Source organism: Barbus barbus (genome assembly GCF_936440315.1).
Source record: "Barbus barbus genome assembly, chromosome: 38".
In the NCBI taxonomy this organism is placed as follows: Eukaryota; Metazoa; Chordata; class Actinopteri; order Cypriniformes; family Cyprinidae; genus Barbus; species Barbus barbus.
In genome coordinates this window covers 26,627,611-26,645,500 of record NC_136716.1, presented here as the reverse complement: position 1 = coordinate 26,645,500, position 17,890 = coordinate 26,627,611, and the positions used below count along the sequence as shown (strand labels likewise).

General features: G+C 35.3%; 2 protein-coding genes across 9 annotated transcripts in view; both read left to right on the top strand.

The window, feature by feature from the left end:
* The window catches only part of LOC306857560 (disks large homolog 5-like), a 45,731-nt gene extending 34,280 nt beyond the window's left edge, over positions 1 to 11,451 (top strand). For both annotated transcript variants that reach the window (XM_079397548.1, XM_079397547.1), the window contains exons 22-33: positions 745 to 907; positions 996 to 1,129; positions 1,208 to 1,333; positions 2,392 to 2,572; positions 2,656 to 2,804; positions 3,905 to 4,075; positions 5,660 to 5,856; positions 5,931 to 6,074; positions 6,210 to 6,337; positions 7,641 to 7,750; positions 8,127 to 8,236; positions 8,317 to 11,451. In XM_079397548.1, coding sequence (XP_079253674.1) covers positions 745 to 907; positions 996 to 1,129; positions 1,208 to 1,333; positions 2,392 to 2,572; positions 2,656 to 2,804; positions 3,905 to 4,075; positions 5,660 to 5,856; positions 5,931 to 6,074; positions 6,210 to 6,337; positions 7,641 to 7,750; positions 8,127 to 8,236; positions 8,317 to 8,420 — 1,717 coding nt within the window. In that variant the 3' untranslated portion in view covers positions 8,421 to 11,451. The remainder of the gene's footprint in view (positions 1 to 744; positions 908 to 995; positions 1,130 to 1,207; positions 1,334 to 2,391; positions 2,573 to 2,655; positions 2,805 to 3,904; positions 4,076 to 5,659; positions 5,857 to 5,930; positions 6,075 to 6,209; positions 6,338 to 7,640; positions 7,751 to 8,126; positions 8,237 to 8,316) is intronic.
* Positions 11,452 to 12,896: 1,445 nt separating this feature from the next.
* The window catches only part of LOC306857563 (calcium-activated potassium channel subunit alpha-1a-like), a 91,124-nt gene continuing 86,130 nt past the window's right edge, over positions 12,897 to 17,890 (top strand). For all 7 annotated transcript variants that reach the window (XM_079397557.1, XM_079397558.1, XM_079397556.1 and 4 more), the window contains exon 1: positions 12,897 to 13,475. In XM_079397557.1, the coding sequence (XP_079253683.1) occupies positions 13,209 to 13,475 (267 nt within the window). In that variant the 5' untranslated portion in view covers positions 12,897 to 13,208. The remainder of the gene's footprint in view (positions 13,476 to 17,890) is intronic.

Genomic DNA, 17,890 nt, shown 5'->3' with positions numbered 1-17,890 from the left:
GCATAAACCAAGTTATCAGAAGACATATTAAAATGCAACATTGTAACATAAGTAATTTTATTTTATGAGTGCATAAATTATAATAGTGCATAAAGGGATTATTGTAATGCGGTATAAATATAAAATGACCTCTTACAGGTTTACATTTAGTCTGTGCTAAAAATGTAATGTTTATATTTTAACACTTTTTTTCACAATTTATAGCATTAGCTTTTATTTTGTACATTGTTTGCACAACTTTTATATTTTTATCTCTTTGTAATCACACACTCACACACACATATATAATATTATTTATTATTATTATATATGAATTAATGTTAGGTGTGATTAATCATGATTAATTACAGAGAAAAAAACTAAACAAAACAAAAAACAACAACAAAAAATTATATATATATAAATTTCTTTTTTTTTTTTTTATATATATTTTAATATAATATAAGTTAAATATTATATTACACTTACATTTGATCCACTTGGATGTTTTAAATCACTTTGAAATAAAGTCTGTTGCCTTTTACAAACTGCGACGAGTGTAAATGATTTTCTTTGCTGTCTGTCAGAATGTCACTGATAATATCTATAAAGCTTGAACCTGGAATATTTTGATACATTATAAAACACGAATCTGTTAATCAAACCTGTTATTCTGTAAATAACTGAAAATGGTAGTAAATGCATGTGTGAGCGATTGTGATAGTTTGCTTCTGTTTTGATGGACTGTGTGTTTTTGCGTTTTAGGCCATACATTGAGGAGCCTCGATGTGTCACTATCCCCAAAGGGGCGGAGCCTCTGGGCATCTCTATAGTGGGTGGGGAGAATGGCGGCATCTTTGTTTCCAAGGTAACAGGAGGCAGCATCGCTCAGCAGCACCACCTGGAGTTTGGAGATCAGCTTCTGGAGGTGCGTCAGAAAACACTCGGAGAAATACAGAGCTTATCGTTAAACTGAGCACGTGTGAATCTCTCTCTCTCTGTCTGTCTCTCCGCAGTTTAACGGCATTAATCTCAGGAACGCCACCGAGCAGCAGGCCAGACTCATCATCGGGCAGCAGTGTGACACCATCACCATACTGGCACAGTGCAACCCACACATGTACCAGCTGGGCAATCACTCCCGCTCGAGGTACAACGCACCGTACACGTGACTCTGTCATGCTTTAGAAGCACTGTGTGAGTGTCCTGACGTGTTCATTTCTGGCAGCTCCCGGATGGAGTCGTCCATTAGCTCTCACTCGACGCCCGACACGCCTGACACGCTCAGCGAACAGGACGAGGGCACCATGACCCCGCCATCCAAACAGGCCACGCCCACAGCCAGCCCTCACAGGTAACAAACACTCTGGCTCTCGTTCACCAAGAATTGCGTGGATTATTTCATATTTATACAAACAGGGTGGTCTTAAAAAGTCTGAATTCACCCTTTCACAAACTAAGGCCTAAATAAATCAGAGCAGAAAGTCTTAAATTGCATACATAGCAAAGAAATACATACTTCCTCAGTATTGTTTTGTTGTCTAATACAAATATCTAAACATCCTTAAATCAAGTTTTGTTTTCTGAGAAATTGAGAAAAATTAAGTGTTTATGCCTAAAACAGTAACCAATATATTTTCCCTTTTAATTAGATTTTTCTGAGCCCATTGACTGATATTTGTTCTTGTTTTAATCATAAACTCAATTTATTTTTCTTTTTTTTGTAAAACAAGAATTCTTCGATGTATGATTGAGTCTTAAAACATTTGCACTGGAAGGCAAGACAAAAATACTGAGGATAAATATCACTTTTGTGTGGTTCCTTTTATTCCTTAAATTTTCTTTACTTTGTCTTAAAAGGTCTAACTTCACAACACCCGTGGAAACCCAATTAAATTAAATGAAAATAAATAAAATAAAAAACTTTATTTCATCTATTTGCCAAGGCAACATTTCTCATTTTAATTTAGTATAATTTAATATACTAAAATAACTAAAAATAAGTGAATAAAATAAAAATGAATAAAAACTATGTAGACATAAAAAACAGAAACTACTAAAAATGACCAAAACACACAACAAAATTACTTAACTGAAATTATTATTTTATATATATATATATATATATATATATATATATATATATATATATATATATATATATATATATATATATATATATATATATTATTATAATTATATAAATAAAAAAAAACTGATCCCAAATATGAATAAAACAATAACACTTCCAGGATATATATATATTTTTTTTTAGGTGATTTCAGTTGTTCCTACATTTATGTGTAGATTGAGAATAGTTTTGGTAATTTTCTGTCACTGTCATCGTTGCATCCTGAACACGCCCACTGCTCTGATTGGTCTAACTGTGCTCTCTGCTCTGTGATTGGCCAGGGATCGGAGCGAGGGCAGGAAGCATGCGGAGCCGAGGCGGGTGGTGCTGAGGAAGACTCAGGTGGATCTGGGGCTGAAGATCTGTGGAGGAAACCTGACGGGGGTTTTCGTGGAGGCTCTGGAAGAGGACAGTCCTGCTCGAGGAGCCGACGGCCTGCAGCCTGGAGACCTGATCCTGGAGGTACTGGTCCATCAGAAGCAGCCTCACGTTACCCTGTTTGACAGTGTGCTGGATGGTGTTGCGATGTCATTTCCTGTTTGCAGTGTAACTCGGTGAGTTTGAAGAATAAGACCGCTGAGGAGGTGTATCTGGAGATGCTGAAACCCGCGGAGAACGTCACGCTCAGAGTCCAGTACAGACCCGAACACTTCAGGAGGGTCAAAGACGCACTCGGAGACGGTTTTTACATCAGGTAACAGACTCAAACCTTTAGTTTCAACTGGAATACAGAATCATCCTTCCTTAATTATTCTATTAATTATAAAGATTAATGTTATTTATTGCATTGATTGGTCGCTTGCTGCATTTTATGCTGTAATATTTGTGTATAATATTAAACTGTACAATCATTATTTTCCTTTATAGAAAGTATAAAAGTGCATATTTATTTGTTTGCTTCATATTCCTAATGAACCTGTCTGAGCTAATTATGTGATAATCAGACTGTTTACCCCGAGCGATATATTAATATATTATTTTTCTGGACATTTTAATCGACCATTAAATTTTATAAAGAGCACAACTAGATTCATGGACCTCTTTAGTCTTGTGATATTCACACGTGAAAAAAAGGATGTTATTTTTTTATGTTGTTTTATTGGTGGATAAAAATAGTTCTTTCCCTGTTTACTATTATTTATTTGTTTGTTTGTTTAAATTTACCATATGTGTTTATGTAGTTAAATACAGACCACATATCGGTGTTATTTGAGTTTATAATATATAAACTACTCAAAATGAAAAAAAAGGTATAATATAGTTTTATTAATATTCTATATTTTACCATATTTATATATTTTCCGTTTTTATTTATTTTGTTTACCCTTTTCTTTTTTATGTCTATATACTTTTTATTTTTATTCATTTTTAATCATTAAGGTTTTGTATTTAGTTTTAGTTCTTTTACAACTTGAAAATGAGAAATATATATATATGTCATTTATATATATATAAACATAATCATCTGTTAATGTGTATTTTTAAATTTATCTAATTTAATTTGACTTTATTTAATTTATTGGGTTTTTTTTATATTTTATTTCAAGTAATGATTTTTTAAAATGGTTTTAATGTTGGTTTTCAGTAACTATGATAACCCTGTCACTTATAAATATTTACTGAGCACAATAGCTGTTTGGTTAAAATGAAACGTAAATATTATTAATATAAATATTATATTATATTATAAATATTATTAACAAAAAGTAAATATTAAGATATATTATTATAGCCCTGCTCATTTGTCTGCATGATGCTCTTCATATTCTCACTCTTGGTCTCTTTGTGTTTCAGGGCGTTGTTTGATCATGTTGGTGATTTGGAGCAGGAGTTGAGTTTCAAGAAGGATGATATTCTCTATGTGGACGACACGCTGCCCGGAGGGAATTTGGGCTATTGGTTGGCATGGCAACTGGATGAGAACGCACAGAAGCTGGTGCGCGGACACGTACCCAGCAAGTGCATGTATGTCTATATGTGCTGTTCATGTAATCATCACTGGTGTTGTTTTACAGTTAAACATGAAAAATTCATTCTTCAAAATTAGTTTCAAATATGATGCACATGATAAAGCGTGTAGTTTTTGCACAGACATCGATACTGATATATCTGAAACTGCTTCCAGTGTGAATTAAACAGACATTAGGTTTATAGTGCTCAGTAATGCTCACACCACCCTGTTTTAAGTAAAAATAGGAAAAAAAATACTTTTCTCTAAAGAAATGTGAAGTGAACACATGCAAATCCATAAGTTTTTCTCCAGTGTATAGGATTTCTTCTTAGTGGATTCATAAGAGGCTCATATTTCATATTAAAGGCATGGATTGATTTTGCATACCCAATGACAAAAATTAAGAAAGTGCTGCGACAGATTTCTTATCGTAATAACATAACATTGTGTCAAATAACATTTTCTAACAATTTATAGTTGTAGGCCTCCTCCATAGTTTTCCGTAAAATAATATATAATAAAATGCCATATAATAAAATAATAAAAATAAATGGATAAAATAAAAATAAATAAAAACTATGTAGACATAAAAAAACAACTAAAGAATCTACTAAAAATGACCAAAACACACAACAAAATTGCTTAAACTTTAACTGAAATGATGAAAACAGAAATTATAAAAATAAAAAACTGATGCAAAATATTAATAAAAACAATAACACTTCCCTGTGTGTGTGTGTGTGTGTATGTATGTATATATATATATATATATATTATAATTTATTTTTTTTTGCATATGTGTGATTTCAGTTGTTCCTACATTTTTTGTGTAGATTGAGAATTTTTTTTTTGCATTCCAAATGACAAAAATTAAGAAAGTGTTGTGACAACATTTTCTAACAATTTATAGATGTAGGCCGTTTTCCATAAAATGTTTTCCATAAATAATAATAATCTAAATATATTTATTCTTGATGATCTTATATTTATTCTTAAATTTGTTCTATTTTTTATTATATATGAAATGGTATTATTACAATAGTAATAACAATACAGTAGTAACTCCTGACAAACATTGAAATGACTGTCACAGATTTTTATCATGATAATATAGTATTTTATAATAAAAGTTTCTAATAATTTGCATGTTAACAGGTCACCCTATAGTATTCCTTAAAATAAATTATTATTGTGATTATTATTATTATTTATTGCTTTTCTAGTTTTGTTAGATTTTTTTTAGTAATAACAATAATCATAAAATGTTTGACCAAATTGTGCAGGCCACGATAAACCTGCAATTAAAAAAATTCATGTGATTGTTTAGTTTGTTTTAAAAATCCAATTTTAAATTGCAATTACATTTTTTGTTTTAACCAGAAAAATTGCAATTGATTTTTTTCCCCAAATTGTGCAGCCCTAAAGTTTACTGTCAGAGGAAAAAATCTAAAATTCTGTGCCTTTATTGTTGCCCCGATGTATTGAAAATGATATTGAATATCAAGAATTTTTAAGATATTGTATTGAAGTCAGAAATCCCGGTATCGTGACAGCACTGATAGCATGCATGTATCTTATAAGCTGTTGTCTGTGTGTAGGATGGATCAAGATTCCCAGCGGCGGTACAGCGTCACAGATGGTAAGGACGACAGCGGTTCCGGTAAAACGCTCTCGGCCGCGGCGCGCCGATCCTTCTTCCGCCGTAAGCTCAAACACAAACGCAGCAGCTCCAAAGACGGCCGAGACGCTCCGGCGGCAGACGCCGTCAGCACAGACTCCGGGCCCTACATGGACGGTGAGAAACAACACGTGTGGTGAACGAAACTTCACGTTTATCCTCAGCATCTCATGTACTCTCTGTTTGTTCAGACTGTCTGAGTCCGGCGTATCAGCGCGTGCTAAAAGTGGAATCGACCAATCGTAGGCCGGTGTTGATACTGGGGCCCCTTGTTGAGCCAATCAAAGACATGCTGCTCAGAGAGGCTCCTGGGAAATACTGCCGCTGTTTACCTGGTGAGATCCACTGACATTTGACACATAATAGAGTTCATAACAACTTGACCATGACTGGGTTTTCAGTTTTGACTGACGGATAATAAGATGATGATGATGTCTCATGATTTCTCACTCGCTCTTCGTGTTGTTCAGAGGGGATGAAGGCGACCCAGCAGGCCATCGAGCGAGGCGTCAAAGACTGTCTCTTCATCGATTACAAGCGCCGGAGCGGCCACTTTGATGTGACGACGGTGGCATCCATTAAGGAAATTACAGAGAAGGTGAGAGAGTCACCAGACTCTTATGAAACAACGCTATTCCAAATGCTGAAAATTGAAGGGAACGGAAACACCGATACCTTACCTGATGTCATGAATGTGTGTTACGTTTTGATTAAAGACAACAGTGACTAATTTAGGCCAAATCTAAAGAGAATCTAATGAGAATCACCACTGAGCATGATGAGAGTGACAAAAACCTTGAAATTAAAACATCCGGTCACATTAAGATGGAGAAATCTGGGTTGAAAATGGCTTAATTGTCATTTATATACATTTATTCATTTGTCAGACACTTTTTATGCAGAGCAACTAACAAATGAGGAAATTTTGCAGGAAACTCATGAAAATAATGCATCAATGGCCAAAAATGGTTGTGGTTCCTCTTTATGTAGAACATAAGTAAATAGTAATAGTAAATAAATATTATTATAATTTTATCTACTATTATATATGTATATATAATTATTATTATTGTATGTATGTGTATATATATATATATATATATATATATATATATATATATATATATATATATATATATATATATATATATATATATATTGTTTTTTTTCGTGATAATTTTTTTTTTTAGTGGTGAAAAGTAACCTGTACATGATTCCATTACATTTATATGCGTCTGGCAAGCATATTATTCATTTATTAGATACTTTTTCTGTAAAACAACTAACAAAAGAGGACATTTGTCAGGAAATTGTCATTAAAATAATAATTTCTGAAGAAATAATTTTAATTTTCTTAATGTAAAACATAAGTAAATAATGAATGATGTATCTATTAATATTAGTGCTGGGCAACGATTAATCGCGATTAATTACATCCAAAATAAAAGTTTTTGTTTATATACTATATGTGTGTGTATTGTGTGTATTTATTATGTGTATATATAAAGAGACACACGTACGGTATATATTGGGAAAATATTTACATGTATTAACATGCATATATTCATATAATTTATATAAATGTATTTAATATATAAACAAAACCTATTTTTCTTAAATATATATATATATATATATATATATATATATATATATATATATATATATATATGCATGTGTGTTTATTTATATATACATAATAAATATACACCGTATACACACATATATTATGTAAACAAAAACATTTATTTTGTATGCGATTAATCGCTATTAATCCTTGCCCAGCACTAATTATTATGAAGATTCACATTTATGCACATTTATTTTAAAAAGATTCACATTTATGTGTATTACTCCAGAGGTTGTGCAGAGGTCATGCTGTCTCTCTCTCTTTCTCTCAGGAATGTCATTGTCTGCTGGACATCGCACCTTACGCCATCGAGCGCCTGCACGTCGTCAACATTTACCCCATCGTCATATTCATACGATACAGAAACACCAAGCAGATCAAGTAAGTGACGTCTGCCTTTGCATGTTTACATAAACACTCATTTAGGCTCATTTATGTCTCGTGTTGATCCCTTTTTCCATTAGTGCTCAGTCTTTCTCTCTCATTACATTCAGTGACTTTACATCTTTATATTGCATTGTCCTTGCAGGCCGCATACAACACGAGGTCTGATTCATTTTTGAATGATTCTTTATTATGAATCAGTCTGACTCGCTCTACTAAAGCCACACTGAGCTCAATTAGTCAGTGACTTTGATTACTAGTGAGGGACTTTCCTAGACTCCTAGCCGCTAGAAATAAACATTTAGCTGTGCTTTCAAATGCATTTGCCTTGCAGCAGCTGCGTCTGTACCGAGTCTGTGTTTTATTCACTCAGGGAGCAGAAAGACCCCGTGTATCTGCGAGACAAAGTGTCCCAAAAACATTCCAAAGAGCAGTTTGAGTCTGCGCAGAGGATCGAACAAGACTACAGCAAATACTTCACAGGTCTGAGACACGCATGCGTTTACAGGATTGTGCACACGACGGCGTGCTGGTGAGTGATGTGTGATGCTGTTCTGTTGCAGGCGTCGTCCAGGCCGGCAGTCTGTCCAACATATGCACTCAGATCATGGCTGTCGTGGACCAGGAGCAGAACAAAGTGCTTTGGATTCCTGATGGAAGCATGTGAAGAACGATAAACTGAGTCCACACACATCCTTCACAACACACTGCTGAAAATGATCTACCTTCTTAGCATTTTTGTTGTTTTTCATTACAAATATCTAAAGATTCTTAAATTACATTTAAGGAAAGAGACTTAGGCCCTGTTTACACTAGTGTGTTTTCGTTTTAAAACACAACTTTTGCTATGGTTATCGTTTTTACTACTCCTTCATTTTCGAGGTAGAAAACTGAGACTTTTGAAAACGCTGCAGACCCCGTTTTAGTTTGAAAACTCCGGGGTTGCATTTCAGTGTAAACGGACCAAAACAGAGACTTTCGAAAATGATGCGTATCCTTGACGACCGTGTAAACTATAACATCATGCTCATTGTTGTACCCATAGATATATATAGGTAGATGCCTCATTCGACCGGTCCAAGCATGTAGATGCGTCCGCCATCTAAATAATAGGGAATCTACCTATACATGTCTATGGTTGTAACTTCATGTGACATGTGTTTTCGGTTGTGTAGTGTAGACGGAGATCGTTTCTGAAACGTAGCGGAAACGTCAGTGTAGACGAGGATCGTTTTCATTCTAAAACGCCGTTTAAAAAAAAAAACCCGCACTAGTGTAAATAGGGCCTTAAAGGTATTAAGTCTTGTTTTCTGAAGAATTAAGCGAGTTAAAACAAGAAAATAAATTCTGTCAGTGGGATAAGAAATATAATCAAATGTTTTTTTGTCTGTGCTCACCCTCAGGCCATTCAAGATTAGGATGAGTTTGTTTCTTCACCAGATTTGTATAAATGTGTCTCTGCATCAGTGTCTCAGCAATGGATGCTCTGCAGTGAATGGGTGCCGTCAGAATGAGAGTCTGATAAAAACATCACAATAATCCACACCACTCCAGTCCATCAGTTAACATCTGGAGAAGACAAAAGCTGAAACAAATCCAGCATTAAGACTTTTTTAACTAAAATACGAGTCTATAATCCATAATAACGCTTCCTCCAGTGAAAAAAGTGTTCTGGTTTGAATCAGGAGAGAAATCTGCAGATCAAGCAGCGTTTACAAGACAAAACAGCTCTAAATAAATATGTAGCTGGATTTTAATGTGAGAGACAACAGCAGATGCACTTTTTCACTGGAGGAAGCGTTATTATGGATTATGGACTTGCATTTTAGTTCAAAACATGTTAATGATGGATTTGTTTCAGCTTTTGTGTTCTCCAGATGTTAACTGATGGACTGGAGTGGTGTGGATTATTGTGATGTTTTTATCAGACTCAGTCTGACGGCACCCATTCACTGCAGAGCATCCATTGCTGAGACACTGATGTAATCACATCACAGCTATTCCTTTAAGAACCTTAAGATATTAGTACAAGACAAGAATACTGAGTAAGAAAAGAATTGTTTTTCAGTGTAATAACACATCGCCACCGATCTCACACTGTTTCAACACTCCACTGCTGTTAAATTCACTACACACCTCTAGGGCTGGACGTTATATCATATATTCATAAATATTAAGTGCTTTATGAGCAGCTATGAACTTCCTAATTGTTTAATATGTTTTTATTTGGTGGTCATGCTTCATAATGGATCGCAATCAGTCGATTCAAAACTCCCATTCATTGATTTGCATCCTCACTCAGAAATGTCTTCTTGTTGCTTATAATTTAATGTAAATATCAGTTTTTCTTTGATTATATCGCCCAGCCCTGAACAAACACTCCTCGCACACAAACTCTCAGGCAACGATCACAACTGTTAGATGAGCAGCAATATCCTCCATTCACTGTGTTTTCTCTGTGGTAACACTAATTTATGAGGGCTTTCATGTAGTTCTTCGTGTTTACAGAGGTGAGGTTTATGAACCAGCTTACTTGAATGTTTAACTTCATGTATCTCCATATGGGTCTGATCTGATCGATATATGCTAGTTGGACACAGACGCTCAATTTAAGGTTAAAAATACTGACTGGTAAGTTTGTTTTCTGATCGCTGATCATGTTAAAGGGTTCATTCACCCCGAAATGAAACTTCTGTCATCGTTTATTCAAGCCTGTATTCTGTGGAACACAAAAGCAGATGTTTAGCAGAATGTTTGAGCTGCTCTTTTCCACTCAATGAAAGCCGACAGGTTGCCATGCTTCTAAAAAATAATGTATTTAGAGAGCTTTTTAAGGTTGTTTTCTCACTCAAAGTTGTCATATGAATCTGAATAAAGTGCTTTTTGATTCACTTTCATTGCACAGAAAAGAGCAGAGTGAACTTTCTGCGATCTCCGGGTTTGAAGAAACATGCAAATATTTTTCATTTTTGTGTGAACTATTCCTATAAGCTTTAATGTAGCAGTTTCTTTATTTTGTTTTCTTGTTTTTATTTAAATGAACGATGCAATAGTCTGCTGCATGATAATTTTACTATATGCTCTGATTATTTTTACTGTCTGGTTCATTTGTAACTCTAATTTAAATGTCTTTTGTAGTCGAGGATTAGGCAGAGCTGAATGCTTATTCGTAATATCGTTAAAGCTCCTCTTGTTTTCAGAAACAAACGTGCCAAATGCTTTCTTCTGCTTTGCCTGTAATTTGCACACATTTGGAAGGAAAGGTAGACACTAGACAGACCTACTTTATTAATCCCAGACGGGAGATTGAGTAATCCTCGTTCAGGAATAGTTAGTTAATCCTCTCTCTCTAGTGAAAGCTTTGGTACTACACTAGTCTGCCTGTTTACTTTACAAAAGTGACATCCCTTCCTGTTCTGACCCGTGTTGACCAATGAAACGAGTCGTCTGGTTTAGCTTCATCAACAAAGATTGAAAGTCTCACATGTCTAATGTTCTTCTACTCTTGCCAATAGTAACACTGATGTTGAATTGGTGCAGATGCTCAGATTGTAGCTGGAAAAAAACAAGCATATAATTCCAATTAAAAATCTGTTTTCCATTATGTTTTATAATGATATAACACCCTGGTACTTTCACATTTAAGACAAAAATATGATTTTGTAATTGATACATTAATAAACTCTAAATGAAACATGACCCAGCATATTTTATTGTGTAAACATGTTTAGTTTTATAAAATGATGGTCTTTTTTCCATCTGTATGTATTGAGTCTGTATGCTTGTAGATTATGCTGAATTCATGGACAGCTTGGAGCAGTAAGGAAAGTATATTCTATATACTTTTCTATAAACATGATGTAATGTGTGGTGTGTCCCAGAGCTCATGTGGATAATATGATGATGCAGTTCCTGTGAGGAGTCACCAGATGGCGTCATATCCTCCTTCAGCCTCATCTCCATAACCAAGATTATATAAACATCACACCAGGTGAAATATTATTACTGGCTGAGCTGATGAGAGGAAAATATCATACAATAGAGGGAAGATTAATTATCATACAAAAGGAAAAACAAGCTCACCTTGATCCTAAATGTGGCTCAGAGTGACTTTTATGGTTTCACTCGCAACATATCAATGATACACATTTAGGTTAAAAACAAACTTATTTGAAATAAAAACGTTTTCCACTTTCTCAGTTGGATTTTGTAAGTTTGCATGCTTGTTTATTATTTTTTAAATTTCCCTAGAATCTGAAGTGCATGGGTTCAGAAGGAAAACCTTTCATAATGACAGACGTGTATATATAATGAAATGCATTTATGCAACATGTCTCAAAATATAACACATGTTGATCTTATTGTGCACAATAATTGAGCCTTTCGTATCTCTTATGAGGTATGCCTTTAAAATCATGGTTATAAATGTAATGAGCCTTTCAATCATTTATGATGATAAACATGGTGTCCTTGAAAATACCATATTTTGGTGTGAATTATTGGTTTAGCGGGTCCCTGAGCATTGCAATAATCACTTTAACAATGAAAAAACACTTTAACTGTGTCATAAACATCAACAAAAGTCTTTTAAATGTGTTTTATTTTTACATCTCAGAATGTGAGCTCTTCAAGGACAAGCATATGAAATATGTAAGAAGATATAACTTATATCTTATAAGAAGTCATTTATTACCAAAATAAATGATATGGCCTATTTCTTAATAATAATTTATTTTGGTAGTAAATGACTTCCTGTCAGTAATCCAGTCGGTTACGAAATTTTTTATTTTAAACTCACATTTTAAACTAAAAATAAATGAATAAAAAGGTTTTTGTGTTTATATTTATGTTTTGTAAATCTATAATAAATTCTTCTGATGCCATGGTTACGTTCTGAGCGAAAAGTGTCAATTTAACTTGAAATCGTACTTTTTAAACGTTTGATATGTGTTTTAAATATTTGTTATGCTCACTTGCCATTATCCACAACATAAAAACTAAAGATTCTTCTCTCAAAACTGTTACCACGACCGAATTCTGTAAAATAATAGCGACCGATGGATGTTTTGGCTATTGTCGGGGTTTGGAGACGTTCTGACGGGCATCAGACTGACTGGCTCCGCCCTCTGGCACCTGGACATCTGCCCTGAACGGAGCGGAACGCAACACGTTACTGAATGAGAGCGACGCTCACGCAAGCTTTAAATCGCGGGGATGTTTTCCATCATGATACATATCCAGCGTGCGACCTCGTTTAAAGACGCGACGACGCGTTTCCAGTAGCAGTTTGCGTGCGTTTTGAGAGCGACTTTTCAGCTGCGCGTCGGAGACCCGAGCAGCGGGCGAGAGCGCAGAGCGCAGCGGGAGGAGAGTGCGCACACGCGGGGCTCTGCCCTGCCAAACATGGCTGATCGTCGGGAGCGGGGCGCTGCAGGGATCTCCAGAAAGACGCTCGATGCTCCCCACTGAAGAACCAGAAGATGATGATGGTGATGAGAAGCGGCTCTCCTCAATAATGACCTATCTACCCTCGGTTCGGAACATGGCTGTGATCATCCCCTACACCAGTGATATACCCTGTGACCCCAATGGCCAGAGGATGTGGTGGGCTTTCCTCGCCTCCTCCATGGTCACTTTCTTCGGGGGTCTGTTCATCATCCTGCTGTGGAGGACCCTCAAGTACCTGTGGATGGTGTGCTGCCACTGCAAGGGTAAAAAGAAGGTAAAACGCCCCAATGACACCTGCTTTTAGGTCAAAAGTTTGGACGCGCTTCACTGACGTTTTCGTGATCTTAAAAACCTGTGATCTGAAAACTAGACGCATGCAAATTACTTCACAAAATACAATGATAAGCGCGCAAGTTCCTTCTTCAGCTTTGAAATCACCTCTTGAAGTTGGCTGATGCATGAACAGACTGACAGAGGCTCAAGAGTCTTTACATCATACCTGTTTGTGTTTCTCATCACTTTACTGTTATTCTAACAGCTGGGCAACAGGAGGAATGAGTGCTTGTGCCCAAACTCTTGACTGATAAAATATGAAACATGTTTTTTGTAGTTCAGCTGATGGAGGTCTTGATTGGGACACTCACACTGTTATGATATAGCTATCCAATGCACTGGAAATCACTTCGGATTGAAATGAGCCGAATGTGAATGTAGTTTTGTTAAGCTCTGAAGTGTTAATTATTTTACATATGACCACAAAACCAGTCATAAGGGTAAATTTTTTCTGAAATATACAACTATTTGAAAATCTGGAATCTGAGGGTCCAAAAAAATCTGAATATTGAGAAAATCTCCTTTAAAGTTGTTCAAATGAAGTTCTTAGCAATGCATATTACTAATCAAAAATTAAGTTTTCATATATTTACGGTAGGAAATTTACAAAATATCTTCATGGAACATGATCTTTACTTAATATCCTAATGATTTTTGGCATAAAAGAAAAATGTATAATTTTGACCCATACAGTGCTACTTATGACTGGTTTTGTGCTCCAGGATCACACATTGCTCTTTGTGAGTGCTTGAGGAGAGTAAAACCATTTCTTGCTCTTACTAAAGTCATGTAAATAAATAGTTAAAAAAGTGTGAGAAAAAAGGACTTGATGAACTCTGAATCTCTTCTTGCCTGATAACTGAAGTGTGAAATGAGCGTTTTACTGATCAAATATGAAACATGTCGCTTAGATGAAGCAGCTACCGAGCTGTAAAGCGTAATGTGAATGCAAAAGTCTATGAAAGACTATGTAGTAGCTTGTTGTTCTACATCTCCAGCTCCTGCTGTTGCTAAAGTGTTCCGGTGATTGCTAGGCGGTTTCTAAGTGTTCCAAATGGTTGCTAAGGTGTTCTATGTGGTTGCTAGGCAGCTAGGGATTGCTGCTAAAGTCTTCTAAATTATTGTTAGGCAGTTGATAAGGAGAAGTGGTTTCTACACTCTAAACAATGCTGGGTAAAATATGGACAAAGCCAGCTATTGGGTTGTTTTGAACCAGTGGTTGGGTTAAATGTTTGACTCAACCTTCTGGTTAGTGACCCAACCACTGGTTCAAAACAACCCAATAGCTGGCTTTGTCCATATTTTACCCAGCGCTCAGTTGTATTTAACCTAGTTAATTCAATTTATTTAATTTAAAAAATAAATAAGTCTATAGGCAATTGACTGGATGGTGAAAAGTTCCTCTATAGACATTATGCGCCAGAGAAACAAGTGCACAGTCATCTTTAAAACTCTGTCTTTGACTTCCATTTTTGCAAAGCTCTGTAGCATCGCTGGTGAAGTGCATTGTAATGTTTGATCAGTAAATATCAGTAGACCAGGCAGATTTTAAAACGAGCGGTTAATTTATAAATTTGTAAGACTTTACTTCATGTGGAAATACAAAGTGGAAGACCAAAGACAAAGAGTGCACTAAAATAATAGAGATTGATGGCATCAGGTGTTCAGAGGTGAAAATGTTTTTTTGAGTAGCAAACTTTTAAATAATTCACAGTATGACCAGGAACGTGATGATATAGTATAGTTTTGATTTCATGTTGACTTTAGATGCGGATTCAGGAACTGAGTTTACGTGCTGCCACTTCATTCACTTGAAAACAGTGTTTTGTTTCTTCCTCTGTGTTCAGAGTATGCGATATTTATCAAGGATAGGCCTAATATCGTACGAGTAGCTTTATCAATGTGCAAGCTTACATTATGGAGGAGTGTTATTCACTTTGCAAAAAACAAACAGAAATGCATCTTGACAGTCCTAATGCATTGGCTGTGTGATGAATCCTATTAAAATGCAGTTAGAATGACCCTATAATTCAGTTTATACAAGCAAAAAATGCTGAATTTCCTGAATATCAGTGCGTGAGCGCGATTGCAAATTAGATTGATTTTATTCAACAATTTGAACAAACAAGATGTTTTAAGTGAATTACACAGTAGACACAAAGCCAGATCAGAATATTTGTACATTTTCAAGAAACACTGCAGTGGTTTGTTCCTGAATGAATCTGTTTTTGAACGATGCTAAACAGTTATTAAAGACTAATGAGTGTTTTGAAAGAATCTGCTGTGCACAGTTGTACATTTACACCTGTATCTGTGTGAAAGCTGTTTTTGACAGGAACACAGAGAGCAGAGTCGTACGAGAGCTTCGCTTGCGTCTTTTACCCATGTTTGACATGGAGCCAGTGGTCAGGAATAGGCTGAGTTTTCACTGCCATTGTGTAGTCTGCCCACACACACACACACACACACACACACACCACAGCTGTTGCTTTCATTACAGGCCTGTCAAACATAGTTGTGTTCTGCCAGACGTTTCAGGAAGCCTTTTTCTCCCGTTCAGACCTCAGCGGCCTGTTTCCACTCAAACACACGGCTCTGATTGAACTTGCTGATTTAATGTCAGCATCAAATCAATCATTTGCTTATTTTCTTTATACATGTTCCTGCTCTGATTGAGAGTGATTCATCTGTGACTGTCCTGAACTGTGACGTCAAATACAGCAGACAGGGAAAATATGAGCCTATTTCATGATAACCAGACATCTAAACATCTACTGCTTTATTACAATATAGATGATATTATGGTGCAATATAGACTCTTGGCATATATGAGTTTTTATATTTGAAATGTATGTATTTTTTCTTCCCCAAAAATCCCTAAAACCTTTTGTAATACATTTGTATTTTGCTGATTCATTTTATTTATGTTTGTATTTGAAAGATTTCTATTGAATTTGATGTTATATATGCCATATATTCACCCATTTACATCCACACTGTTCTTATAGTGATAGTTTACCCCAAAATAATCATTCTGAATGTGTAACTCACCCTCATGTTGTTTAAAGTCTGCCTGTTTCTCTTGATAAATAATTAGCAAGCTTTCATGGCAATTACAATATTAGCTACATGCCTACACAAATGTGCATATATTTAAACAGTTATAAAGGTTCAATGTTATGAAGATCTAGATAAAGAAATTAAAAAAGCCACTCGTGCATAAATGACGCAACTAGGTGTGTGCGATATTGGAAAAAAATATATATATCTCAGTATTTTTGGGACTTTGTCGATAATGATAATGAAACGCTAACTGTGTTTTTGCTCTGGTACTTTAGGCCTGAAAAATAAATAAGACACTAAAACCGCCAGTAGGTGGCAGCAAGTCCCAGTCTTACTGAGTGATTCATTGAATCATCCGTTCAAACGATTCATTCAAAACAGCTGATTTGTTTAGAAACGAATCATGCAACAGTCTTTAGAACTGTTTCATTGAACCACTTACTCAAATGATTCATTCAAAAACAGAAGCATTGCACAAAATATTCCTATCTGAATGAGCACAAATATTCTGATCCGGCTTTGTTTGGAACTATTTCATTGGTGAAAGAAAAAACAGACAATATTATGTCTATCGTGTAACTCTGTATATGAACTTGTTTGTTGAACTGTTGTATAAAATCTCTCATTCACGATCACGCACACGTGCTGATTCTCAGGAAAACGGCACTTGTGCTTGCGTGATATTACTAAACTATATCATATCCTATAAATATAAAAAACTAATTATTTTTAGCGTATATAACTGAAGTTATATGGGTGTTCTAACAGGCTTCATCACACAATGCATGCTTTTGGACTCTGAAGACGTGTTTTTAAAAAAAAAATTATATATACTCATATATATATACTCGTTAATGTCAGCTTGCACATCGTTAAAAGAACAATTATGATATTATCACAGACGATAAATATCGCACACCCCTACACTGCAGCTACTTTGCACTAAATGTTATTGTTCTACTGACAGAAGGTGACAAGCTTATCAGTTCAGTTCAGTTACAGTCTGTCTGCAATAGAGTGGTTTGAGTGACTTTATGTCTTTCCTGAACCATGTAGAATAGAATAGAATAGAATAGAATAGAATAGAACAGAACAGAACGAACTAGTATTACACTTCACATTCTGTCCCTCTCACTTCGCTTTTACTGCTTTTGTGTTCCACAGAAGAAAGTCAAACAGAATTGCAATGACATGAGTGTCCGTTATTGGGTGAACTGCCTCTTTAATACAAGATTCTGTCATTGTTAGAGCATATATTTTTTTGCAGTGATTTACAGCAGGCCGTTGCATTAA